General features: G+C 36.1%; 1 protein-coding gene across 1 annotated transcript in view; it reads right to left on the reverse strand.

The window, feature by feature from the left end:
- VPS45 (vacuolar protein sorting 45 homolog) overlaps nt 1-26,985 on the reverse strand; it is a 64,504-nt gene that overhangs the window by 35,539 nt on the left and 1,980 nt on the right. The window contains exons 3-13 of the mRNA XM_065905115.1: nt 25,700-25,760; nt 20,122-20,201; nt 18,991-19,059; nt 18,728-18,865; nt 18,182-18,292; nt 15,271-15,405; nt 14,720-14,833; nt 14,153-14,320; nt 4,348-4,506; nt 3,858-3,965; nt 2,691-2,812 (exon numbers count right to left, since the gene is read on the reverse strand). Of these exons, the coding sequence (XP_065761187.1) occupies nt 2,691-2,812; nt 3,858-3,965; nt 4,348-4,506; nt 14,153-14,320; nt 14,720-14,833; nt 15,271-15,405; nt 18,182-18,292; nt 18,728-18,865; nt 18,991-19,059; nt 20,122-20,201; nt 25,700-25,760 (1,265 nt within the window). The remainder of the gene's footprint in view (nt 1-2,690; nt 2,813-3,857; nt 3,966-4,347; nt 4,507-14,152; nt 14,321-14,719; nt 14,834-15,270; nt 15,406-18,181; nt 18,293-18,727; nt 18,866-18,990; nt 19,060-20,121; nt 20,202-25,699; nt 25,761-26,985) is intronic.

The following is a 26,985-nucleotide window of genomic DNA, read 5'->3' on the forward strand; positions in this document are numbered from 1 at the left end:
TCTAGAATTTCTCTTTCCCCCAAGCCTACAGTCTCTTCTAACTAAGGATCCCATTTTCTGACCCCCTTCACGTAAAACGTCTTAAAAAGTGTTACATACATGTATCTGTTATCTCCATCTTATTTCTTGTAACCCTAATTTGGCTTCCAAACTCACTGAAACTGGGGAATAAAGTCATCAAAGACCTTCATATTGCCAAATCTGATGGATTCTTCACTATCCTCAACTTTTTATGTCTGAGAAGACTAGTCTTTAGGTAACCACTCACGCCTTGATCTTTATGACAGCAAGCTTTTCTGGTTTTCCTCCTGTCTGTCTGTCTCTTCTTCAGTCTCCATTGCTGACTCCATAGCCTCTATTCAGTGCTTAGTCCTGGACTCTTTCTTTTCCCCTTCTATGCTCTCTCCCTGAGTGATCTAGTCTAATCCCATAGGTTTAAGTTACCAAAATCTTGTTGACTTCCAACTTAGCATTGAACATTTCCAATTATCTAAGAGATATCTGCAGTTTAACAATAAAACTCTTGATTTCCTTCTAAAACCTGAGAATTATTCTTGACTTCTCTCTTACCCTTGTCCCATTACTCTACTCCCATTAAGTAAGTCTATTGATCCTACCTTCGCTCCCAGGCTCCTTATCCAAAGTATCTTCATTTCTTACCTGGACTACTGCAGCCACCTCCTAAGTAGTCTTTCTGCTTCCAACTTTGCCTTCAATAATCCATTCTCCCCACAAGCTTATCTTTTAATACATGATTCAGTTTATGTCATTTGAATGTTTAAAGCTCTTTAGTGGCTTTCTATGCCACTGAAAATAAAAACAAAAAACAAAAAAAATCTTTACCAGGGGCTACAAGACCCCATGTGATCCAGCCCTACTGATCCTCTCAACTTATTTCCTCCTTGCTTGCTTATGCTCCAACTGCACTGGACTTTTTTCTGTTCCATGAACTTGCCAAGTTTTCTTTCTTCAAGGACTTTGTTCTGGTGTACCCTCTGCTTATGATGCTTTTCTTTCTCATTATTATGTGACTGGTTCTTTCTTGTAATTCAAAACTCATCTTCAATATCACTTCTTTAGAGAGGTTCTCTCCATCTAAAGTAGCCCTCCCCACCTTGACAAAGTACTCTGTAGCCTATTATCCTATTTATTTCCTGAATAGCACTTATCTCATTCAAATTATATTTTTTATTTTATTTGTTTACTGTCTGTCTCCTCCATGTAAGTTAAGGCAGGCACTTTGCCTTTCCTGTCACTTCTACTTCCCCAGCATCTTAAGCAGTTCTTGACATAAAGAAAGCATTCAAATATTTGTTATAAAAAAAGGATGAAGCAATTGAATTATTAATATATATTTAGGTAATAGTGACAAATGCTTTAACAAATGCTGACAACTGATAAATTGTGCATTTTGCTGGAAGAGCATCATTTTGAAATTTATTTGGAAACGAATTCCCCAAATTAAAAGGTTTGCTGTTACGAACTAATCATTCACTCTTCTGGTGATATATTATGTCCCTTTAGCTAATTTCTTGTTCAATAATTCTTACATGAAATTCATAAGAAAATCAATATTTTTACTTTTATCATGTTAATTAGAAGGCTATTTAATAGAGTTATACTGTTTTTGAAAAAGCCTCTCAGGTGAATAGCTTTGGGCTGGCTTTCCTTTTTACCACTTTGCTGACATTTCTAAATTTTGATGCCAAATGAGTGTACTGTCTGAATTTAACCTCGGATGTTCTGCTTCTCAACCCTGGATTTTTAAAAAGAATTTTTTTCTGTTCTGTTACCAGACTACAGTTTTTTTAAGAAAAAAAGTGAAAAAGTATATTTTTATCATACAAGAGTAATTTATGTACCTCAAAACATTTTTCTCCTTTTGGAAATTTATTACATTTATAAAACACTATTCTTCCAAGGCCTTAGATTACAATTAGCTGAAATAATAGAAGAATTATACCAATGGTAACAATTCTCAAATCAATCTATCTAATAGGATTCAGCTACATATATTAGGCCCTTTATAATATGTTGTCCCAATAAAAAAGACATACTTTTTTTTGTATAGAATTTATAACTAGGTAGAATTCATGTATATTTAAAATTTCAGGTTGGCTTATGTAAGTTTATTCTGGATAAGTTTTGTTTTTATTAAAACTTAACAAACCACCGGATTAAAATTGCTTCCTTTGGTTAATACCTAAAAAGAAAACCATCCTTTCCTCCAGTGTGACAAAAGGCCTTTGTTAATTAGGTCTCAGTGTGTATACTGGCCACATTTGGCAAAGTCCAGTCCTCGCCAAAAATAGTAACAACCTGCTCTGGATGGCAATCGAGCAGCAAATCTATTTTCAGCTTTAATGTTTGAAACTCCAAACGCTAGATGCCATGGAACTGAACCTTAAATGGCATAAGTGAACTAGTCTGATACTTAAGGACAGGACACAAGTATTTGGAGTGCTCCAAAACATTTGTTTCTGTATTCCAAAAGAAATAATACCTTAGGCTTGATAGAGGAATTTAAATCTAACTTTGACACATGTAAAACCAGAAGAATCTGAGAATTGAAACAACTGGAAAAGGAAGAGTAGAATGATAGAATCTTAGTTGTAGTCTCTTATAGTACCCTAAATTTCCTATTTTCTTAGTGTTTCTGATTTTTATTATTAATATCTTTGTTCTCTTACCTGTCTCTGAGTGTGCTGGGGCCTAGATAAGGATACAGGTTTTCTTTAAGCTTTCCTTTGATGAGATGGTCCAGGGTCTCATGTAAGAAAGGTTGATGCTGAGTATATACATTTTCTACTCCCTAAGACAGGGGGAAATGATTCTTATGTCATTTTTTTTGAAACGTGCAATGTAACTGTTAATGATACTCTTATCAGAAAAGGACATGCAATAGGTTTTTCATGGGATAAGAGCCAAGCAGGAATTTTAGGAGAACTTTAGTTAATTATTTTCATCAATAGAAATGTTCCAATCTTATGAAAATACTCTGTAATTTAAGGCTAGCTATTATAAAGGAATTTTTAAAATGCAACTGCTTAAATTCCTTATCATCTCTTCACTGATTCATTCTTTTGAGAAAATATTATATGATAGGTAAATAAAAAGAAAAGGACTATGTAGCAAAAGAGACGAGACATACTCAGGAAAATGAAAAAATTTCAGGAAACATAAGAAAGGCTAGCAGATTACAACTAACTTTTGACCATATTAAGAAAATAGGTAGTTTTAAAAGATTTATAATTGCTTACTTCATCTTTAATTTCTGTCACAGAAAAATTACCTGACAAACCTTAAATTATAAACAAATGGAGTAAAATAGTTATGACTAACAGAACTGTCTGCCTTTTTATTCTTGGGTATTTCTGGAAATATCTTACTATTCTCTTGTTAGCTATTTGGGCCAATGCTGATGCTGTTCCAATACAGAAAGTATTAAAAAAAAAAAAAAAAAAGTAAAGAAAAAGCTTTGAAGAGACCATCTGCTTTAATTTCACTTAACTGCATGCATGCATGCTAAGTCGCTTCAGTCATGTCCGACTCTGCGACCCCATAGACTGTAACCCGCCAGGCTCCTCTTCCATGGAATGCTCCAGGCAACAGTACTGGAGTGGATTGCCATGCCCTCCTCCACAGGATCTTCCCAACCCAGGGATCAAACCCGCATCTCCTGTGTCTCCTGCATTGGTAGCAGGTTCCTCACCACGAGCGCCACCTGGGAAGTCCCTCGTTTAACGACATAGCACTAAATCGGCAGCAATCCTCAAGTTACTTGGAAGATCACATTCATTCCCTCTCAGGGTCAGGGGCTTCAGCTGTTTCTCATTTAGGGAAGCACAGTGATATACCTTTAATCCTTTGAGGAACTGTTTGGTAATAGCCACAGCATCTTTGGGGCTGAAGAGGTCACTTCCTCTGACCCGTTTACCACCATATTCAATTACTGCAGACACAAGCTTTGTTTTCAAAAAAAAGAAAAAAGAGAGAGAGAAACAACTTCTTACTGCTTGGGGAACAGGAAGAAAACTTTATTAAGGAAATGAAGACATGAGAGGACAGAAATAGGATCGAACCCAGTCTCCCGCATTGCAGGTGGATTCTTTACCAGCTGAGCCACAAGGGAAGCCCAAGAATACTGAAGTGGGTAACCTATTCCTTCTCCAGTGGATCTTCCTGACCCAGGAATTGAACTGGGGTCGCCTGCATTGCAGGTGGATTCTTTACCGAGCTACCCGGGAAGCCCATAAAGACAGTATGACTCATCATCTGTCAGAACTAAAAGGCTGTAACAATAGAGTTGGTTCCTGTTTGGTGGGATTCATATATAAATCTGATTACCTTTCGATACTTCTCAGAAACACCTTTATTCCTCAGGTCCATCATTAATCCTGGTAGGCTATTGCTGCTGTGTCGCTCGTAATGTAGCGCATAAAGCATCACCAGGCGGGCAGCATCAAACTCTGTCACTCTGGGGTTCTGCAGGAGCCTCTTTACGTTCTGAAAAAACAGAGAACTGATATTTATCCTCCCTTCACTTGGGTGATGTGTAATAGCTTAGTTCTAAGAATTATTGAATGGTAGTGATACATCTGACTAAGATATGCATGACTAAGATGACTGGGCTTCCCCGGTGGCTCAGTGAGTAAAGAATCTGCCTGCAAAGCAGGAGACACAGGAGACGCAGCTTCGATCCCTGGTTTGGGAAGATCCCCTGGAGAAGGGCAGGGTAACCCACTCTAGTATTCTTGCCTGGAGAATCACATGGACAGAGGAGCCTGTCGGGCTACAGTTCATAGGGTCGCAAAGAGTTGGACATGACTGAAGTGACTGAGCACACAAGATCACTACTAAGGCAATGTACAGGTCATAGGATTAGCAACTGTTTCAGCGACAGAAAATTAAACGCCTTTTGCCTAAGATAAGAATTAAATAAGGACATAAATTCTCATTGTAACTGCTTAAGACAAATGTGAATTTAACCATGGTTATTTCCTCTTTTCTTTCCTTTGACTGAGATAGTCCAGGGTCTTATGTAGGAGAGATTACAATTTCCTTGCTGAAATAAGGAATACATATTATTCCCACCACTAGTTCTACTGCTTCGGTCAATACAGCACACAAGGGAACTTACCAGTCGACTTGGGAAGCTACTGCCTTCTTTCAGTGTTAGTCACTGACCAGTGAAACGAAGACATGTTGGTAGGATTTTACATAGGAGAACGGGCTTAACCTCCAGGAAACATTATATGTAACAGTATGTCTCAACATGGTTCACAGAGGTATGAATATGTAACAGCAGGGAATCTGTAAATTGAGCACTTATGATCTTAAGAGGGCATGTACTGACAGCAAAGGAAAGTAGACAGAACGATGTTTCGGTTTTATCAATTCTCCCATAAGGAGACTTCCCTACAGTATAGATTTATGTTTATTATGCAGCAGAACCAATTAATTAGAGCCAACAAATACTTTTGATCACTCTCTTGAGCACCAGGTACTATGCCAGGCACTGGAGGTGATACAGAGATGAGTTAGAGACACTTTCTGTCCTCAGTGAGTTCACAGACAATGGGGTAAAGGAGGATAAAACAGTATAGCTCATTCTGCTATAAAATACCTTTCTTAATGCGCTTTAGCGCTACAAGATTGGTAAACATGGGAATAACACAGAAGGCATATTGGTTTGTATGTAATTTTTCAGCAAGTTAATATTTAGAAAAGATCAGGGACAAGTTTCCTCTTTAAAGAATATGCTTCACTAATATGTCAAGGAAAAAGATGAAAATTCAACAGAAGTGTTTTTTGTAAGAAGTAACTGGCTTTGTAGCTTTAAGAACTGCTGCACTTTCCACAATGTTAAGCTACATGGGGAAAGGGAAAATGCGACTGAAAAGAATACAAAGATGTTTATCTGTGTCAAAAAGAAAAACAAAACAACCACCCCAAACTGACTGATATCCTCATATTGTACTTTTAATTTTGATGACACAAGTCTCTATGAGAAGCAGATATTTTTGAGGCCTTATCTGTTGAAGAAAGAGACATGAGCCACAGAGTAAAACCACAAAGGATGATCTGAGTGCATTTCTAGGTGCAAGTGTTAGTCGCTGTCGTATCCTACTCTTTGCGACCCCACGGACCGTAGCCCACCAGGCTCCTCTGTCATGGAGTTCTCCAGGCAAGAAAACTGGAGTGGGTTCCCATTTCCTTCTCCAGGTGCAAATGCCAGTGGAAATTTAACTGTGCTAGCATTTTAATTAGGATTGTTATTATTTTATTAGGGCTCTGCTTACAAAGTTATGTAGATTTTTCTTTCTTTCTTTTTTTAGTTATATAAACTTTAAGTGATCTGCTTATAACCCTATTTTCCCATAACCCTTGGTTATTTTTAGTGCATGATTTTGCAGAATCTGAAGTTTTTTCAGGAACACATATGTGGTATTATAACAGAAACATATGTATGCAAAAACCAAAAACTGAAAATCAGTGCAGTGGGGGAAAGGAGACACAAAGTAAAGAGACGTCCGTCTAGTTACTGAGGAATCATAAAAGACTTCATTTCTACAAAAGGCCGCAAAAACTAAGCTTTGGAATTAGTTTGAGAGACTGAAAGAGATGCTATTAATAAGGATATGGAAATCAGAGAAAGAAATGAGTTGAAAGACTAGTAAGAGTTTTGGAGGGCACTGGATTCTGAGGACATAACCACTAACATCTGTATAGTACTCTGCAACTTACAAGATGCTTTTAAATACATTATCTTTTTAGTACTTCACGACAACCATGTCTAATGTCTAAGAACTCTACTGTTCACACTAAAAAGAGGGACGATGATGAAATGCAGAGCCTCCTAGGTAGCTTTCAAGTAGAAAGTTCTCAGTAGGATTTCTACTGTTGCTTTTCTGGGTGAACATTTCACTACCATCATCCTTACAGGATCAAAAAGGAAGAAATTTCTCTTCTACAGATTTAAACCCTGCAATCACAAAACTTTCCTTACTTCTTTTCCCTTCTTTGGTAACTATTCCATAGAGCAGTGACTAAATACAGGCTATTTAGAATAGCCTGTTCACACATTCCACTAATTTCTATCATAATATGGAGAAATTTCAGGATACAAATTCCTTATCAAGTAAAAATACACCGTTTCATAAGTATCTCAGTTACTTGGCATAAGTTTAAAACATCTATCTGAGATCTCTGTTGTTGCTTTTCTTATAAGCACAATGTTTCATTTTCTGCCCCTGTAGTCTCTTTTTACCTTAAATCTACTCAATTTCTGACTGATCTGTCTTTGTTGTTTAGTTGCTAAGTCATGTCCAACTCTTTTGTGACCCCATGGACTGCAGCCCTCCAAGCTCCTCTGTCCATGGGATTTCCCAGGAAAGAATACTGGAGTGGGTTGCCATTTCCTTCTCCTGGGGATCTTCCCAACCCAAGGATGGAATCCCTGCCCCCTGAATTGGCAGGTGGATTCTTTACCACTGAGCCACCAGGGAAGCCCGACCTGTCTTTGTACATCTAAGCAAACATGAGATACTCAAGTAACTATAAACCCACAAAAACCAGAATGGTGACAAAGACTATTTGCAGTAATTAGTTTATACCCTTCCTATTTGCTCCCTTTCTAATTACCTTCCCTTTAATCTTGACTCCTGGCTCTGTTTCCCATTAATAAATCCACTTCTATTCCTTGAGATGTGGTACTGGTTTTTAGAGTCTGTGGCTTGACGCTTAGCTTTTCCTCGATGGGAGGCCTTGTGATCTGATTGCCCAGATCTGGTCCAAGACTACTCTGCTTTCTCTTGAGCCCTGAGGACCCAACCCATGGCTCAGGTCAGTATTCCAGTTAAACTCACCTAGTTCCTCATGAAAAGACACATGTAGGTGCAAGCTGAATTCTTTCTTCTTTCTCAGTTATATAAGTCCTTGAAGAAGCAGGGCCTTTTTGTCTGCCTGGATACCATGTTATCCTTTGACTTAATTTTGAACTACTTCCCTCATGGCTATGTGACTCAACTTGACTAACAGTGACATACATTATACAGAGATTCCAGGGTGTTAACCAGGGAAGAGGAGAAAAAGAATCTGAGAGCAATTACATAGGAGGTATGTGTTTCATGGAGGGATTTATATGTTGAAAATATGGCTGAATTATATAATGACTTTTTGGTATCTTTTTTCTTATTAAATTTCCCATAACCTTGAGATAATCAAGAGAGAAAAGCATACTGTTACATAATAACAACAGCTGAGTAAAGAGTGAAACAGAAAACTATTGTCCACTTAAGAAGATGGGATTCAAAAATCTTCCACTGAATTCTAACATTAGTGTAGGCCCAATGAAGGAATAGGAAAAGAAACGCAAAAACACTATCTGTGAAGGTCAAGTTTCAAAATGGAGCTAACATTCATTCAAAAAGACATTAACTAAAAAACAATTCTGATATTTAGAGATTCTTCTGTTATCTTGGGCTGACTACTTTTCTGTTTTCTTCTACCAAAACTATGCTAAAGCAGCACGAGAAAAAAACATTTGTATTGACATACCTATATTTTATGGAGAAGGAAATGGGAAACCGACTCCAGTATTCTCGCCTGAGAAATCCCATGGACAGAGGAGCCTGGTGGGCTACGGTCCATGGGGTCACAAAAGAGTTGGACATGACTTAGTGACTCAAAGATGACAATGACAACCTATATTTTAAACTATTGTACAAAATACAGTTGAAGTCTGCAACTAAAGATAATTACCCCCCCCCCCCGCTTTTTGCCTTTAATTTAACCCAAAGAACAAGCTTTGTACCCTGTTATCAACTATTACAGTATAGTAGTAAAACAGTGAATAGCATTATAAGCTAACAGATTAGAACAGCAAGATGAAACTGGCAGAAGTCTTCAGCTTGTTGATATGATTTTAAAATTGAGTCTAATCTAACAGTTTGAGAGAACAGTGTTATGGGACTATAAAGAACTTATCTAGAAAAAAATGATAGAAAGTAGGCGAGATCCAGTTCCAGTTCCACTAACTGGAAAATATATTTGAGTCAGGTTTCTTTTACTTAATGACTAGTCAAATTTAGCTTTGTTGTAGGTCTTCTGCTGGTCAACACTGTTTCTGAAACATTAGTTAAATGATGGTTTAGAGAGACAGGATCATTTTAAATCTTAGTTGGTCAAAGTAAAATTGTCAGCTCAATGTGTCCCCAACAATTTTCTTACGATTCTAGTGAGAAGCAAAAAAGACTTTCTAAAATCAGAGAGAGTTCCAAGATCACGAGTGAATTAAAAAACATGTCCTGGATGCCATAAAAAAGAGAATGCACCATCAAAAAGTAATATTAAAAATAGTGATAGTTAATATTCATTGAATGTTAATAAGCCACAGGTACCATATTAAGTGTTTTATATGTACTAGTTCACTGGATCCTCACAAAAATCTTTGAGCTAAGTACTGATATTTCCTCCCATTTTACAGACAAAAAGACTAAGACTGGAGTGGCTAAGAATCATTTTCAAACCCAAGATATCAAAGATCCAAGCCCTTACAGTCGCTATTCTATTCTATACTGCTTCAAATAGAACTCTTTACCTTAATTTCTCTAACAAATATTTATTGTCCTATGTGTTATTAATGGCATGATTTAGATCTTTTATCCAAGGTCAGGAAAGAAGAATATAAAATAGACTAGATTCTTATTTCGAATGAAAAGTTGTGATATGACAACACAACCACGCAGAGGGAAGGGGAATTGTTTATTTCCTGAAGATTTTTCCTTTATGGTATGAAAAAAAATCTTCCTTACTAATCAGTCTTTTCCAAGGCTATGCATATGTTTCAATGACAGTACATTGCAGTTTGGTTCTAGTGAAATTCTTCTGAATCAAACTGGACAACTGGTTAGAAGTGGCAGCAATTTTTAGGTTAATTTTTAGCAATATATGAGCTTTTCTTCCCTCACCATGATACAGTCACTATTCAATAAAGCAAATCTCATCTCTACTCAAAAATCAATTCATTGCTCCATGACGTTACCATCATCTAAGGTCAAGCCAAGGAATGCTGTATCCCATCTGCGGGTCAGGCCCTTGGCATCTGCTCATTATTAAACAGAAGTTCTCTTTATTGACTATTTACATCATGTTGCCAAAGAAATCCTTTATGGTGGTGGAGTTGAAATCAACTGCTCACTGTAAAACTCTAATACTATGGGCAAGAAAACCTTCAAAAGATAATTTTTAAAAATATAGGGATTTCTTAGCAGTCCAGTGGTTGAGACTCTAGACTCTCAATGCAGAAGGCACAGGTTAGATTCCTGGTTGGGGAACCCTGCATGCTGTACTGGCAAAGTGGATCACAAATGGAATTCATATTTTAAAGTGTCTATTTTTCTTTTAAAATGAACAAAAAATAAGATTTTAGGCAAAGGAATTATAGTAGCCATTTCTAACTGCTTTCCATATGGTGAGATACAAATAAAGATACTAAAATTGGCTAGTGATTAAGTTTGGTTCTATTGTTTTAAAGGGAAAGCTAAAATGATAAAGAAACATAAGGAAATTTAAATTTAGTTACAGGACACAATTCTGTTTTTATTTCATAAGAGAACAAAATTCATCTTATTGAGAAAAATAAAAAGTTTTCCATAGGAATACTTCTATTAGGCCCACAGACCAACTCTAAACTGTTATTAGTAGTGTTGTTTAAAGAAAGTTGGTGAAGTTAAATAGATTATGAAGTATCTTTATAAAGGAATACAATTTAGTGATTTAATAGAATGAGTGTTTAGGTTCTAGTCTGGAACAGTCTCTGAGACACAAAGTAAGTGAAAAGGCAAAATGCAAAACTATGTGTACAATATGGTATCATCTGAATTTTTAAAAAGAGAGAGAAGGAAATATACACACTCACATAGGCTTGTACATACACAGAACAACAGTAAGGATCCAAGTGAAACTACTAACAGATTCAGTTTGTACTATTTATCTCTTTCATCAAATACTTATATAATCTATTTAAGAATTAAAACTTACACTAAGCCATAATAGAAAAGAATATAAAAAAGTATATATATATAAAACTGAATCACTTTCCTATCCAGCAGAAGTTAACACAGCACTGTAAATCAACTATATTTCAACAAATATTGATTAAAAACTAATTAGAATTTAATACAACTAAAAATAAAAGTCACCCTAAAAGTTCTTTGTGAAGATTTAAGAATACAGAGATAAAATTAGAACTGGTGACAAAAGTACTTTTCATAAATATAAAGCAAATAGCAACTCTATGATTTTAAAAATAATGTTTACCAAGAGGAAATCTTGGTAAAGATTTTTAAAAAGTAAAAATCAGCAACTATAAATCACAGTAAAGGCTTTAGTATATATAACTAGAGCAACCACAGGTGGGTGAATTTGTTTCTTTCAATTGTATCATATCTTTAAAAAACTATGCTAAAGGACTTCCCTGGCGGTCCAATGGTTAAGAATCTGCCTGCCAATGCAGGGGATGCCAGCTGGATCCCTGGCTGTGGAACTAAGATCCCACACACTGTGGAGCAACTAAGCCCACGCACCACAACTAGAGAGGCCCCGCACCAAGGAGAGATCCCGAGCGCCACGGCTATGACCCAGGCTGTGGCTGTCCTTAGTCGCTCAGTTGTATCCGACTCTTTGTGACCCCATTGACTGCACCCTGCCAGGCTCCTCTGTCCATGGAATTCTCCAGGCAAGAAGAATACTGGAGTGGGCTGCTATGTCCACCTCCAGGGGATTTTCCCAACCCAGGGATCGAACTGAGGTCTCCCACATTGCAGATGTATTCTTTACCGTCTGAGCTACCAGGGAAGCCCAAGGCAGCCAACAATAAAACAAAACAAAAAATTATGCTAAGAGGAAAGAAACTAACCTTTACAAAGCACCTATCATATGGGAAGCATTTTACATCTCACTGAATCCTGATAACAACCTAAAAGTTTGAAATCATTATCAAACTTTATGATAAGCTTGGGCAAAATAAGTAATTTTCCCAAAGAAATGTTGATACATTGAGACAGGACATAAGCCAAGACAGTCTGGCTGCAAACCCTGTGTTGCTTCCATTATACCATGCTGGCTTTATTTTATAAAGCAGAACTGCAAGAGAGAAAGAGACTAGGATTTAGAATATAGGGTCCTATTAGTAAGGAAATGTGCTTCTTATAATAAATGGCTTAGAAACAGCCATTTCCCAAAGGACTCTCATTCCCAAGTTACTTACTGTTGGTGATACCACATTTTGTCACGTCTCAGGAACTTGGGAATTATCTCTGATTTGTTCTCTCTTGTTATCCTTATAGCCAATCTGTCTCTAAATTATTTTCTCCCTTTGATACTGTCTTTCACATTTGTCCTTCTGTACATTTTTACTACTATGAAGAGTGTTTTAAGCCTCCCTGGTTGTAATTTTTTCACCTCCAAAGTATCCTTATTAAATTTCCTAAAATACTACTTTCATCATATCAACTTCTACATAAGACTCTATGCTGGACCTCTTTGCCTATCTCAGCAAATACAAACTCCTCTCACAAGCATCTTCATAAACTAGCTCCTGTTTACCAATTCAATTTTATCTCCTATTTCTCTTCCACACCCACTCTCAACAGGTCATGCTGTTTATTATTTTTTTGCATACTTCTGCATCTTTGCTTTGCTGAAATCCTCCTCCAGATTCCATTCATTATTTACAGTCCATCTAAATATCACCTTCTCTAAGAAACTGTCCCTAATAACCTCAAATCTTACTATAGTCAGTACCACAACTTTGACTTAAACATTAACTTGAAATGCTGCCCAATTGTCTGAGTATGTCACTTTTCTGCTAAAATCCTCTGATAGCTCCTGTCATTTTAAGATTAAAGCCCAATCTCCTTTCAGTGGCCATAACCAGGCCTCAATCTGTCCTTCTGGCTTATCTAAGACCGTGCCTCATCTTGTATCCAGCACTAGCTACACTGAGTTAGTCTCTGTTCCCTTGGTTCTTTTCCTTAACATCTCCATGTCTGCATTCTCTCTGCTGAGAATTTCTTTTCTTGAAAAGTAATATCATCTTCTCTAAGAAGCCACATCCTTCTTAGACGGAAAACAGCCATCCTTCCTCTGTATTTCCATATCCCTTTGTAATACCTCTAGTATAGCACTTATTGCATATATTATAACTCCTAGTTTAAATTTCTTTCTCCCTTACTAATATGTGAACTCTTTGAGGAAAAAGATAGTATTTTATTTATTTTTGTTCCTCTAGGTACTCATTGTACTATGTACATGGAGCAGGCATTCACATGATTGTGGAATAAAAAGCAGATGCTCAATAGTACAAACTTCAGTTCAGTCGCTCAGTCACGTCCAACTCTTTGCGACCCTATGGCCTGCAGCATGCCAGGGTTCCCTGTCCATCACCAACTCCCAGAGCTTGCTCAAACTCATGTCCATCGAGTTGGTGATGCCAGCATTTTAATAGATATTGTATCTTTAAATCTTCCTAACAGTCCTGTGAGATACATATCATTATACCTATTTGACAAATAAGGAAAATAGCTAAGAAATTAAGCCAACAGCTCCAGGTTCCAAAGCCAGCAGTGGCATTTCAAACACTAAAATTTAGATCTTCTGATTTTAGTCTAGCATTCTTTCTAGTTGACTGGGTTGCCCTCCTAAACACTCAGTTAATTGCCTGAACCCTTAGGGACTGCACCTTTTTTCTTCTCCTGTGTCTCTTATCATCTATCTATCTTGTGTGTGTTAGTCACTCAGTCGTGTCCAGCTCTTTGGAACGCCATGGACTGTAACCCACTAGATTCCTCTGTCCATGGATTTTCCAGGCAATAGTGGAGTGGGTTGCCATTTCCTTTTCCAGGGGCTATCTTCCCCATCCAAAGATAGAACCTGGGTCTCCTGCAGTACAGGCAGATTCTTTACCATCTGAGCCACCAGGGAAACCCATCTATCTTAAATAATACTAATTTGTGTTCCTGTCTCAACTCCTTGTTAGACTGTAGACTCCATGTTGGTTAAGAAGGATTACTTGCCTTCGTAGCGCCTGCTCTGCTTGCCACAGTGGCTTGCTACAGTAGGTGCTCATCAAATTGGACTGAATAGGTACCTGCAGAGCACTAGAATGGTCATTTTGACAGGCCAGTTCTTGCTCAACCTCTGAAACCTCCAGCAGATTCCGCTCACTGACCAGCCGAGACAGTTCTCCAACCACTGTCACATGCTTTGACACGGTCCCAGACATCTTCTTGAACTGTGGGTAATTCTCAACAAAGGCCTGCCATGAGAAAAACATCAATTGGGGGTTCTGTTATTTCTTTAGGACAGGCATGTATGAAGAAGAGAAAAAAAAGGAAGGGATTATTCTTCTGCCCAGACTAAGGCATCTAAAACTTTCAATCACACAGCATTTTGTTATGCTTAAGAAGAGAAGGACTGGTATACGTCAGTAGACTGAGTAATTAAATAATTCAAATATGACTGAAGAATGGAAAGAAGTTCATGGCTTACTATGAAGTTTTCACTATATTGTTTCCTAAAGAGAAACAGAAAATAATCTTGAACCAAACAAAAGGAATTAAGGCAGAAATCAGACCCAGAATATTCCAGAAATGTTGCTTACATGAATAGTTCCAAAGTCTTGCATGTTAGTCATCCATGTACATGTTCAATTTACCTTCATGTCTGCTATTGATTCTAGTTTTTGCTGTTCTTTTGGTTTCTTCTTCTGAAAGTCTTCCATGAGATTCTTTATGTTGCTACCAATCTCAGCAAAGTTCAGGTACATATTCTGTGAAAAAGGAAGTTGGAAACACAGTTCTATCCACTAGGCTGACTTTCAGACAATTTACAAGAAGTGAAAAAGAACAATGAATACAGTTAGAATTGAAGGGCAAGAAAATTTCATTCTAATTACCAAATCTGGATATTGTCTAGGACACTGGTGATGAATACCACTACTAATCTCACAAAGAGCTATGGACAGGAGGGCAGTAAATAAACTGGGTTCTAATTTTTAAAGTGCAAAACTAAGTACATGATTACTAAGAAAAAAGTATTGTTGAAGGGTTAGTATTGTTGAACTGCATCTCATCTTCCCTTGAGATGCAGTTTATCTATAGGATGTCTCTCTCATCCTTCCACACGAAATCCCACACCTGCTCTCATTCTAACAAATCAGGATTAACCTCACACAGAAACATTTAAAAAGAACTTTAAACCACTTACGTTAGCATAGAACTCATCATTTTCAGCAGATAGGACCACCTCTCTCAAATCTTTACTGATTCCCGGCACTCTGGAAAGATCAATCCGATTGTTGTTTATACCCAGTAGTTCATGGACCATGGCCTGGTATGTCCACTAGATAAAGAATAATGACAAAAAAATTAGTAACTGATAATATGTGGAAATATTAATTGGCAGGAAAACAAAAACTGATAATATTCTTAGTAAACTAGTCTCTTTTACATGGAAGTTCTCTATTTAGCTCAAATTTTATTAATATTTTGTGCTATACTAAGCATTAAGATTCTCATTTTAATTGGTTAAACATCCAAAAGTCAAAATACTTTTAGATTTCACACTTTTGGAAGAAGGGCAGCCAGATTAATATTCCTGATAGAAAGAAAACAAATTAGATCTATCATTAGCTCCAATTTTTGCCTGTGAATTAAGAGTATATTTTTGGCTTCACAGACAGGGCTATATTGGTACTGCAGTTATAAGCTGTACCACTTCCTGTATGCTTCTGTGGTTTTTCTGCAGCATGAGAAGTGTGTTCTTGCAGATCTGAGTAGTGCTATATTTATCCTGGGAACACTAATATTATCAGAAAAAACCTTGTAGGTTGATCAAAACATGCATATTTAGAAAGTTGCTTGTGAATCCATTTTATTTTATATTTTTACTTAATATGCATTGCGAAGAAGGATGGGATTCCAGTTTTACAAAATGTGAACTTATTTGGTAAAACTGAAAAGGAGAAACCCCAAAATTTGCCTTCTCATCTTTTACGGAGAATAGGTTACTTTTAGTCATAGGCCCATTAGAGAAAACAGTATTTTCCAGCAAATTACCCCCTAAATCTAGAGTCTAAAACTAAATATTTATATATGTATAAGTGTATATATATATAAATAATCTAGATTTGTTATAATAACATAATAGGTTATAAAAGTAGGCACGTTATTTCCTAAAATATTTGCCAAGTGAATCCTTGAAGAAACAAGTTTCATTAGAGCACTTAAAATAAGTACAACAAAATGTTTTATGCTTCATACACAGCATCCTGTGCATACTTTTGCCATTAGCACATACATCATAATTAAAATGATCTGTTTACTTTCTCTTCATTGGATCATGAACTCTTTGAGAACAGAGACTGTATCTTTTAACCTTTTATCTCCAGCACTTAATACAGTACCTGGTACCTAACAAGTCCTCAGTGAAATTTGCTGAATGAATGATTGCTTTTCTTTGGGAAACAGAATTATAAGCAATTATTTTTCTTTCTACTTTTTTACACTGTCAAAATTTCTTTAATTATTACTAAAAGTATATAAAATATATAATATAAAAAATGTGTAAAGTTATATTACTTTGAATTTTAAGAATATAAGGCTATTGTATCATAGAGGAGTTGTACTCCACAGCCACAGATTTCCCCTAGCATTAACATTATTATAAGCTGAGATGGAACTGAAATATAGACTGTGCCTTTTCCTACAAATTTAAAGTCACTATTAATAAAGCATCTACAAACTGTAAGGCACTGCACTTGAATTCACAGAACAACCATTAGTAAGACATAGTCTGCCTTGAAGGGATGTATAACCTAGGAGAATGTGAAAACAAAGATACAACATAGAAAGTGCAGTATGAGACATGAGAGAAAAAGTTCTACAGCAATTTGAAGGAAAAAAAATCATATCTGACCAAAGAGTAAAAGCTTCAAGGAGATGTTTCAAGTGGTTTTAAAAAGTACGAATTTTAAGAGGTGAAGATGGGAAGAAAATGTATTCCAAACATTCCAGAGTTCAGATCGAGGTCACAACACGAATAAAATGATGGCAGAGAATAATGAGGCATATCTACACAGTAGTGAGCTGCAGGTTTTCTATAAGGTTGAGCCCACATTATGAAGGATCATGGTGGTCAAGTTCAGGAGTCTGTATTTAATCCAGGAGGCAAATGGGAAACAGGTAAGATTTTTAAGTCAGGAGTAATAGGATAAGAGCTGTGAGCTTTAGTAAAAGTAATTTAATAACATTGTATCTGTGAGATACATTATAGTGGAAAGTAATTAAAAGTGGGAAATCAAGTAGATGACTATTTCAGAATTCCTATAACACATGGGCCCCCAACCCCTGGGCCGCAGACTGGTAGTGGTCCTTGGCCTGTTAGGAACCAGACTGCACAGCGGGAGGTGAGCCTCGGGTGAGTGAGTGTAGCCAAGCTTCATCTGCCACTCCCCATAGACTGCATTACCTGAACACTACCATACAAGGCCAGAACATCACCCCTCTGGTTGCCCTCCCTCCGAGCCCTGTCCGTGGAGAAACTGTCTCCATGAAGCCTGTCCCTGGTGGCAAAAAGGCTGGGGACTACTGCTGTAAAAGATTAGTTACACCAAGATAAGGCAATAAATGGGAAAGAAAAGACAGACACTGGAAAAGTAGAATCTACGGAACCTAGTGTGCATGCGTGGTCAGTTGTTTGAGTCATGCATGACTCTTTGTGACCCTGGCTCCTTTGTCCATTGGAGTCTCCAGGCAAGAATACTGGAGTGGGTTGCCAGGCCCTCCTCCAGGGATCTTTCCAACCCAGGAATTGAACCCGTGTCTCCTGCATTGCAGGCAGATTTTTCACTGCTAAGCCATCATGGAAACCAGAGAATCTAGAAGTTGCCTTAATTAGGAATGGTGGCAGAAACAGATAGGAAGGAAGAGGCAGAAGCAAGAGTTGAAGATGACTGTGGCTAGAACACTGATACCAGAATACTAGGAAATACAAGGCAAAAACAAGAATAGCTGAAAATAACGAGGCAAATAAATGGACCATGTTCATTTCCACATCTGCATTTTGATGAATACCACTTGAAATCATCCTTCCATTGTGCTAACAAAGGGCTCTGCACCTGGTTTAGCAATGGGGTGATGGCATCATCGCAGCGATCTAAAATAAGTAGCAGTGGAGGAACCTCAGTCCGCCGGAATTCAAACAGTTCATATTCTTTAGTTATCACTTGCTGTGGGTAAGACAGAAAGACATTTGGTCAACCAATTGGGAGCAGATAGAGATGACATAAATAGAAAATTCATACAAAAAAACCACATTTACAATAGTTTTTTTGCACTTTCACAGGCCTCCCATAAAAGGATTCAAAAGCTTGACAAAATTTTAGTAGCATTCTGTTTAAGGAGTTAGGATTTGAAACTCTTATTTTGCAAGTAGTTTAACTGGATCAAAAGAAGTTAAGTAGCTTGCAAATGTTTCCTGAGTTAAACCTAAGAATCTTAGCTCTAATTTGTTGCCTTGGGTCTTAAAATATAATTCCTACCTCTTTGCCAATAAACGTAACATATCATCTCCTTGGTTTCAGAGAAAATATTCTTTTAGTTTCTGAAATATAAGGAAATGAATGGTCTTGATGTTTTGGAACTGAGGATACAGAATGCCGTACCTTAACACATTCTGCAAGTCTCTTTGCTGCTTCTGATGAAAGCTGATAACGAATCATTGGACATTTCTTCAGAGATAAAAGGAGAGCTGTCAGTCCTTGAGTTGTTCTGGATAGTTGGACTGGATCCCAATTTCGACCCTTTTTGTTAAAAACATACATTCATAGAACATATTTGAATTTTTTCTTACAAGTCCAATTACTTACTGAATTAACTTCCATCTGATAAACAAACAAACAAACAAAAACCTCCCTTCTTTCCATACCTGGCAGCAACCCAAAATATTGAGGGAAAACAAATGTGGATTCACAGCAATGTAATCACCATAAAATTCCTGCAAACAAAGCACCAAGATCAGTCAGTTATTCCACAAACTCCTAACTGTATCAGGCAATAATATTTTTCATATGTGATATAATACCACGTGATACAATCAAATTGCAGGAAATGCAGGTATAAAAAAGAAAAATTGCTCAATTAACAACTGAGTAACAATAGTCAACGTGAGGGAATTAATAAGACAATTATAAAATAGAAGCAAAAATAAATCTTAAAAAAAAACCCCAATCAAAAACAAAAGTTGTATAAGTATACATATCATATTTAAGAAGACTTTTCAATTAGTAAAAATAAAACACTGCTAAAGATATACAGTGTTACACTCAGACGAGTAAGAACATTGCTATCCAGTGTATTCTCATGAGGGAGAATGTGATTTAAAATAGGTCATTCTTTTTTATTAATTTATCACCTAGCACATCCTTCTAAAAATCCAAAACTTGCTTATTTGCTCCCCTGAGGATGATATTCTTCACTGAGGTGATAAATGTGTTTAAAACATTTGTGATAAATGTATTCAAGAACACTAAAGGGTTTAAGAAGGAAAAGGTAACATGAAATGTTCTAATGTGAGGTATTCCATATAGCATGTAGAATATTGAAGAGTTTCCAAGTTTTAACATAATGACCAATCTGCTTATTCCCAAAGCAAGATAATCACAAACAGAACTTTCACAAACCTCATTCATCCTTTACTTCTTATTCTTTCTCAATCAGACATAAACTATAACTGTGCGGATGAACATTCTTATAGCATAGCTCATAAGACTACCTTTATAAAACATAACTGGCTCTGACTCCAACATGTGAAACCCTCCCTACCAATCCAGTACATTCCAATCTCCTTATTCCCACCGACTTCTTTAATTTTATTCCCATTCAATTTGATACCTCTTCCAAACTTTCTATATATACATGAGTAGAGTGTGATGCAATGCACATTTATTGTGTCTGATCAATAGCCTCCTTTCTTAAGAGATAGCACTTTCCTTATTTATAGACTCAAATCTTTAGAAAGGGCCAATAAAAGAGATGTGTTGAGGACCAATATATTTACCTGAACCTCAGCCACAACTTCTTGTTCATCAGCTTCAGCTAATGACTTCACATCACTCTTGCTTATCACATTACTGAAGTCTGAAACAGACATGTAAGTTGTGGTTTATTCAGAGGAGATAATTTTTGTTACAATTAGACATAAGGGGGCCTGACAGTTAAAGTCTAATGAATTAAGTGAAGTTTAGTATATGTGGTACTATACTCTACATTGTGGTATAAGTCAAACACCTTCACATTGGAATGAATAGCACAAATATGTTTAAATCTGTAAATTCATAATATTTAAAAAAAAAAGGAACCATCATTATAGGCATTGCAGGATGCCAAGGAACCAAATCATTGTATTGAAAAGAGTAAATACTTAGAAAGAAATTAAGTATTTGTCCTTTTATATCCCAACTGTACCACCAGATGGACACCTAGTCCCATCACTTCATGGGAAATAGATGGGGGAAACAGTGGAAACAGTGGCTGACTTTATTTTTTTTTCTTCCCAATTATTTTTATTAGTTGGAGGCTAATTACTTTACAATATTGTAGTGGTTTTTGCCATACATTGATATGAATCAGCCATGGATTTACATGTGTTCCCCATCCTGAATTCCCCTTCCACCTCCCTCCTCATCCCATCCCTCTGGGTCTTCCCAGTGCACCAGCCCCGAGCACTTGTCTCATGCATCCAACCTGGACTAGCGATCTATTTCACACTTGACAATACACATGTTTTGATGCTGTTCTCTTAGATCATCCCACTCTCGCCTTCTCCCACAGAGTTCAAAAGTCTGTTCTATACATTGTGTCTCTTTTTCTGTCTTGCATATAGGGTTATCATTACCATCTTTCTAAATTCCATATATATGCTTTAGTATACTGTATTGGTGTTTTTCTTTCTGGCTTACTTCACTCTGTATAATGGGCTCCAGTTTTATCCATCTCATTAGAACTGATTCAAATGTATTCTTTTTAATGGCTGAGTAATATTCCATGATGTACATGTACCACAGCTTTTTTATCCATTCGTCTGCTGATGGGCATCTAGGTTGCTTCCATGTCCTGGCTATTATAAACAGTGCTGCGATGAACATCGGGGTGCATGTGTCTCTTTCAGATCTGGATTCCTCGGTGTGTATGCCCAGGAGTGGGATTGCTGGGTCATATGGCAGTTCTATTTCCAGTTTTTTAAGGAATTTCCACACTGTTCTCCATAGTGGCTGTACTAGTTTGCATTCCAACCAACAGTGTAAGAGGGTTCCCTTTTCTCCACACCCTCTCCAGCATTTATCGCTTGTAAACTTTTGGATAGCAGCCATCCTGACTGGCGTGTAATGGTACCTCTTGTGGTTTTGATTTGCATTTCTCTAATAATGAGTGATGTTGAGCATCTTTTCATGTGTTTGTTAGCCATCTGTATGTCTTCTTTGGAGAAATGTCTGTTTAGTTCTTTGGCCCATTTTTTGATTGGGTCATTTATTTTTCTGGAATTGAGCTGCAGGAGTTGCTTGTATATTTTTGAGATTAATCCTTTGTCTGTTTCTTCATTTGCTATTATTTTCTCCCATTCTGAAGGCTGTCTTTTCACCTTGCTTGTAGTTTCCTTTGCTGTGCAAAAGCTTTTAAGTTTAATTAGGTCCCATTTGTTTATTTCTGCTTTTATTTCCAATATTCTGGGAGGTGGGTCATAGAGGATCTTGCTGTGATTTATGTCAGAGAGTGTTTTGCCTATGTTCTCCTCTAGGAGTTTTATAGTTTCTGATCTAGTGGCTGACTTTATTTTTCTGGGCTCCAAAATCACTGCAGATGGTGACTGCAGCCATGAAATTAAAAGACGCTTACTCCTTGGAAGGAAAGTTATGACCAACCTAGACAGCATATTAAAAAGCAGAGACATTACTTTGCCAACAAAGGTCTGTCTAGTCAAGGCTATGGTTTTTCCGGTAGTCATGTATGGATGTGAGAGTTGGACTATAAAGAAAGCTGAGCATCGAAGAATTGATGCTTTTGAACTGTGGTGTCGGAGAAGACTCTTGAGAGTCCCTTGGACTGCAAGGAGATCCAACCAGTCCATCCTAAAGGAGATCAGTCCTGGGTGTTATTGGAAGGACTGATGTTGAAGCTGAAACTCCAATACTTTGGCCACCTGATGCAAACAGCTAGCTCATTTGAAAAGACCCTGATGCTGGGAAAGACTGAGGGCAGGAGGAGAAGGGGACGACAGAGGATGAGATGGTTGGATGGCATCACCAACTCGATGGACATGAGTTTGGGTGGACTCCAGGAGTTGGTGATGGACAGGGAGGCCTGGCGTGCTGCAGTTCATGGGGTCATAAAGAGTCGGACACAACTGAGTGACTGGACTGAACTGAACTGTACCATCAGATAACCAAATAGTATTAATAGACGAGGGGAAACTCTTTATAGCAATTTTCCAGCTAAAAAGCAAAGCAGGAATAACGATAGAATTAAAACACCATTTTTTTTCCCAACTCCTAATGAATCAATGGATGGAACTAAATATTGAGCATTAACCTTTGCTAGTACCACAGTAAGATAATCAATGGAAGCACACAACACTGCTGATGAAATATTCTTGTCAAAAAGAAATCAAATCTGAATTTAATTAAACCTGTGTATCCAAGTACCAATTTATAGGAACTGAAGGACAGAGGAACATTTTAAATTGCAAAGAACATGTTAAACTATCCCATGTGGATGTAATCAGCAAGATCCAGGCTGAAGGAGACTAACAGAAGGAGGTGGTTTTGTGGTTTCTTCAATAAATAGACTGTGTGGGGGTGAAGTTAGAGAGAGGAACTATAGAAGATGAAAGAAATTTCAACAATGTATCTTTCAGTAGCAATGTGTGGACCTTACTATGATCCTAATTCAAACAAACTGAGCAGGAAAAAAAAAAGGCATGAAAGAATTTGAAATTTGAGCACTGAATGAATACTTGAATAAACAGAAATTACTTTTCATTGTTTGGATGTACTAGTGGTATATTTTAAAAATGAGTCCTTATCATTTAAAGATGCACATGGAAATATTTGTGGATGAAATCATATAATCTGTTAGATTTTCTTCAATATAATGTTGATGAGGGAGTAGATAGCAGTACAGCTAAAACAAGATTGGTCACGGTACAGTAAGTGTAGAAACTGGGTGATGGGTACATTGGGATTTATTAGGTTATTCTGTCTACTTTTGTACATATTTAAAAACTTCCACAATAAAGTTTTTTTTTTAAAGTAAAGGATGGCATACTAAGATATTTAGTATGCCACACAAGATATTTAGTAGACATAAGAATATACAACAATAAAATTATTAAAAAATGACATGAGCAGAAGGCCAGTTTAGTGCTGATATAAATTGTGCTGAAAGTCTATAAAGAATAAAATCATCTATATAAACTCATTTTAGTTTATTTCAATTAAATAAAACTGTGAAATTGCTCCACCCAAGACAGTTCAACAGTCTATTTTTCCTAGGCTTAGTGCTAACTACTTTAACATATATAATTGTTTTCTTCAACTTCATAGATTCACGGCCTAAATCAATCTCTAGAATGAGAAGAGTAAGTACTAGATTTATTATTCTTGGCTACTGCATCAGATAACTCTTCAGAGGAAAAAGAAGTCTTTTATCTCTATTCACTTTTTATCTATTCACTTTTTAGCTAAGAGACTTAGCAAAACAGTGATTCTATTAAATGTGCACATAGATTTGGCAGCATGGAGAATCAATCTCTTTCTATAAATGTGTGTGCATGTGTGGCTGAATACAAAAGTTTCTATACTTTCCTATCCTAAGTACCTAGCTTGTAATCAGACTAAAAAATTACTGAATGACTATATATATATCAGAATGGCTAAAATGAAAACCAGGGACAACACTAAATGCTTGTTAGGATACGAAGAAATTAGATCGCCTGGATATTGCTACTAGAAATGTAAAATGGCACAATAATTCCAGAAAACATTTAGTAGTTTTTAAAAACATTAAACATGCAGCTACCATATGACCCAGCAATTGATCCCTGGGAATTACGTATTACAGAGAAATAAAGACTTATGTTCACACAAAAACCTGTACACAAATATTTATAACAACTTTATTTGTATTAGCCCAAACTAGAAACAACTCAGATGTCCTTCATTATGTGAATAGTTAAACAAATTGTGGTATAGTCATACCATGGAATAAATTAAAAAAAAAAATTTTTTTTTTAAATCAAGTATTGATACACAACAACCTGGATGTATCATTAGAGAATTATGCTGAATGAAAAAAAAGCCAATTTCAGAATGTTATATACTGCATGATTCCATTTATATAACATTATTGAAATGACAAAATTATACAAATGGAAAATAGGTTGGTGGTTGCCAGAGGTTACTGAGGAGGCTGGGATGGGAGGGAAGTAGACAAAATGCAATGTGAGGGATCCTAGGAAGATGGAAATGCTTTGCACCCTTACTGTATCAATGTCAATATGGTATGATGTGATACCGAACCATAGTTATGTAAGGTGCTTCGTTAGGGGACACTGAGTAAACAGTATATGGGATCTATGTATTATTTCTTATAACTGTATGTGAATCTACAATTATCTCAAAAGAAAAAGTTTAATTGAAAATGAAAACCTGTGATTATTAACCAAAAAGAAAACAATGACAAAAACAAAAGTAGGATAACAGAAATGAATAAAATTGCCTATTTCTACCTCCTGAGGTTGTTTTAAAGGCTGAATAAAATAATATATGAGACAGTTTTCATAAAATACAGTGTCTTATCACAAATGTTAATTTTTGGTACCATTATTAAATTGTAATATATCCTGAAGAAAGTATGGATGTCTTAGACTATAGTCTAAACCCAAAAACTCCAAAGCTTTTAAGTAAGCTACATTAATGTTATAAAGATCAATAATGACATCTAGAGGAGAAAAGATGTAACTTCCAAAGCAAAATGTATTAGATTAAAAAAAAAAAAACCATATAAATTGCATGATTAAACAAATCATACAATAAACAAATCTAGTTTATTTCCAGGCCTCCACCTCTCTTTCCCTCCCCAAAAGTGGTGCAAATAGGACATACATATCTGATAACTTTTACTTTCAAGTATTACATAAAGTTGCAAAGAGAAGAAGAACGGTATGTAAAGTAAATCTCTCCTTTTCCAACAAACTCAACTATATCCTCCCTCCAAACAAATAAACCGGTTTCTATGCCTCAGTTCTTAAGTGTAAAACAGGAATAAGTATATATACATTTTTTGGCAAAGGTGGAATGTGAAAGTTAACTACTTATAACTGTTGACTTATAAAGAAATTTGAAAGGCAAGGTAAAGCTTACATTTTTTTTTTTAACCTAAGCAGTCAATGATGAGTGGAAACCACATTCAGCTCTCAGAAACAGAATGTTGGTCCAACACTGGTAATACTTTGAAGGACAAAACACCCACCAGATTCTTAGAGTGTTGGATTCAATTAATTTACTGATTATATGCAGTATCTAGTAGAACATATTAGCTAGGATTTAGTTATATGATTGACCAGGTGAAAAAATACTTACAAATAAAATATATACTGTATTTAGGTCTTCGGAGCTCCTGAATCAGATAATCCACATTCTCCTAGAAAAGAACAAACAAACAAAATGAGGAAAACTGCTTAAGTGATGAAGTAATAAATATGTATCATCCATTGATTTATTTAAGTATTTACTAAGAGTCTACTGTGCTGAGGTCTAGATTAAGTTGTGCTTATGTCGGGAAAGGTGAGGACTGGGGATAAGAGAGATACATTAAATATAATGATCAAATCATATGTGATATAGCTGCACTGCTCTGGCCAAATTAGTATTAAAAAATATAAAGTACATAGATGTTGAAATACAAAATAGATAATAATTATGCAAATTTGCCTCAAGCTGTTTGTAAATTTGTATTCATCTGATCAAAATTCTTATTTTTTTGTAGAACGTCAAAATTTGTCTAGTCCTTTAAAAACCAACATTCAAGAGAAAATATAGTTAATTATATTCACTTGGGTTTTTAACTTATTGGGACCAAAAGTGGCAGAACTGCAGTATTTTTGAAGTATTTACAAATAGTAGGCTAAGGCCTCTTGTATAATTGCATTATTTAAAAATAAAACATGAAATTTAGAAATAAAAAACAACTTATTTTCAAATGGTCAAAACATAATTCCAATTACATAAGATCATAATGCAGGTTTTATCTACTTTTGAAACTATAATATATGGCTAAATTTCAGTATAAAGTTGATCTCCAAACTATACATGATATAAAATATCATTTTTGAATGCTAAAAAACCATACATTTCCTTACAGAATGAAAAGTAATGTAAGCAATACATATTGCTTGTTAAATGGATAAAAGACCTTAAAAACTGTCATTTAAATTGTAAACCATATTAAAAATTAACTTTAAAAAATTAACTTTAAATGTAATCGTAAGGAAAAATTGTTTCTAAGAACACATTTTAAGCTTGAGAGAACATATACATAAGGCTGTGAAAGAGCTTCTCTAATAAAAAAAGTTTGGCAATGATGGACTAAATTATCTTTAATACCCCTCTCAGAACCAAAATTTCATGACTAATAAGAAACAATTGGAAACTACTATAACAAAAGAATTAAACTTGATACATTAATTAATTCAGAATTACTTATTGAGTATCTGCTATGTGGTAGACACTGGGGACATAGTAGTGTGAAAATATGGACATCATCTCTGCTCTCCTGGAACTTACTGCTGGTACACGAGACATATTAATTAATCATACAAATCATATGAGACTTCAACCATGACAAGTAATAGGCCAGAGAAGATGGT

Source organism: Muntiacus reevesi, chromosome 1 (assembly GCF_963930625.1).
Source record: "Muntiacus reevesi chromosome 1, mMunRee1.1, whole genome shotgun sequence".
NCBI lineage: Eukaryota > Metazoa > Chordata > Mammalia > Artiodactyla > Cervidae > Muntiacus > Muntiacus reevesi.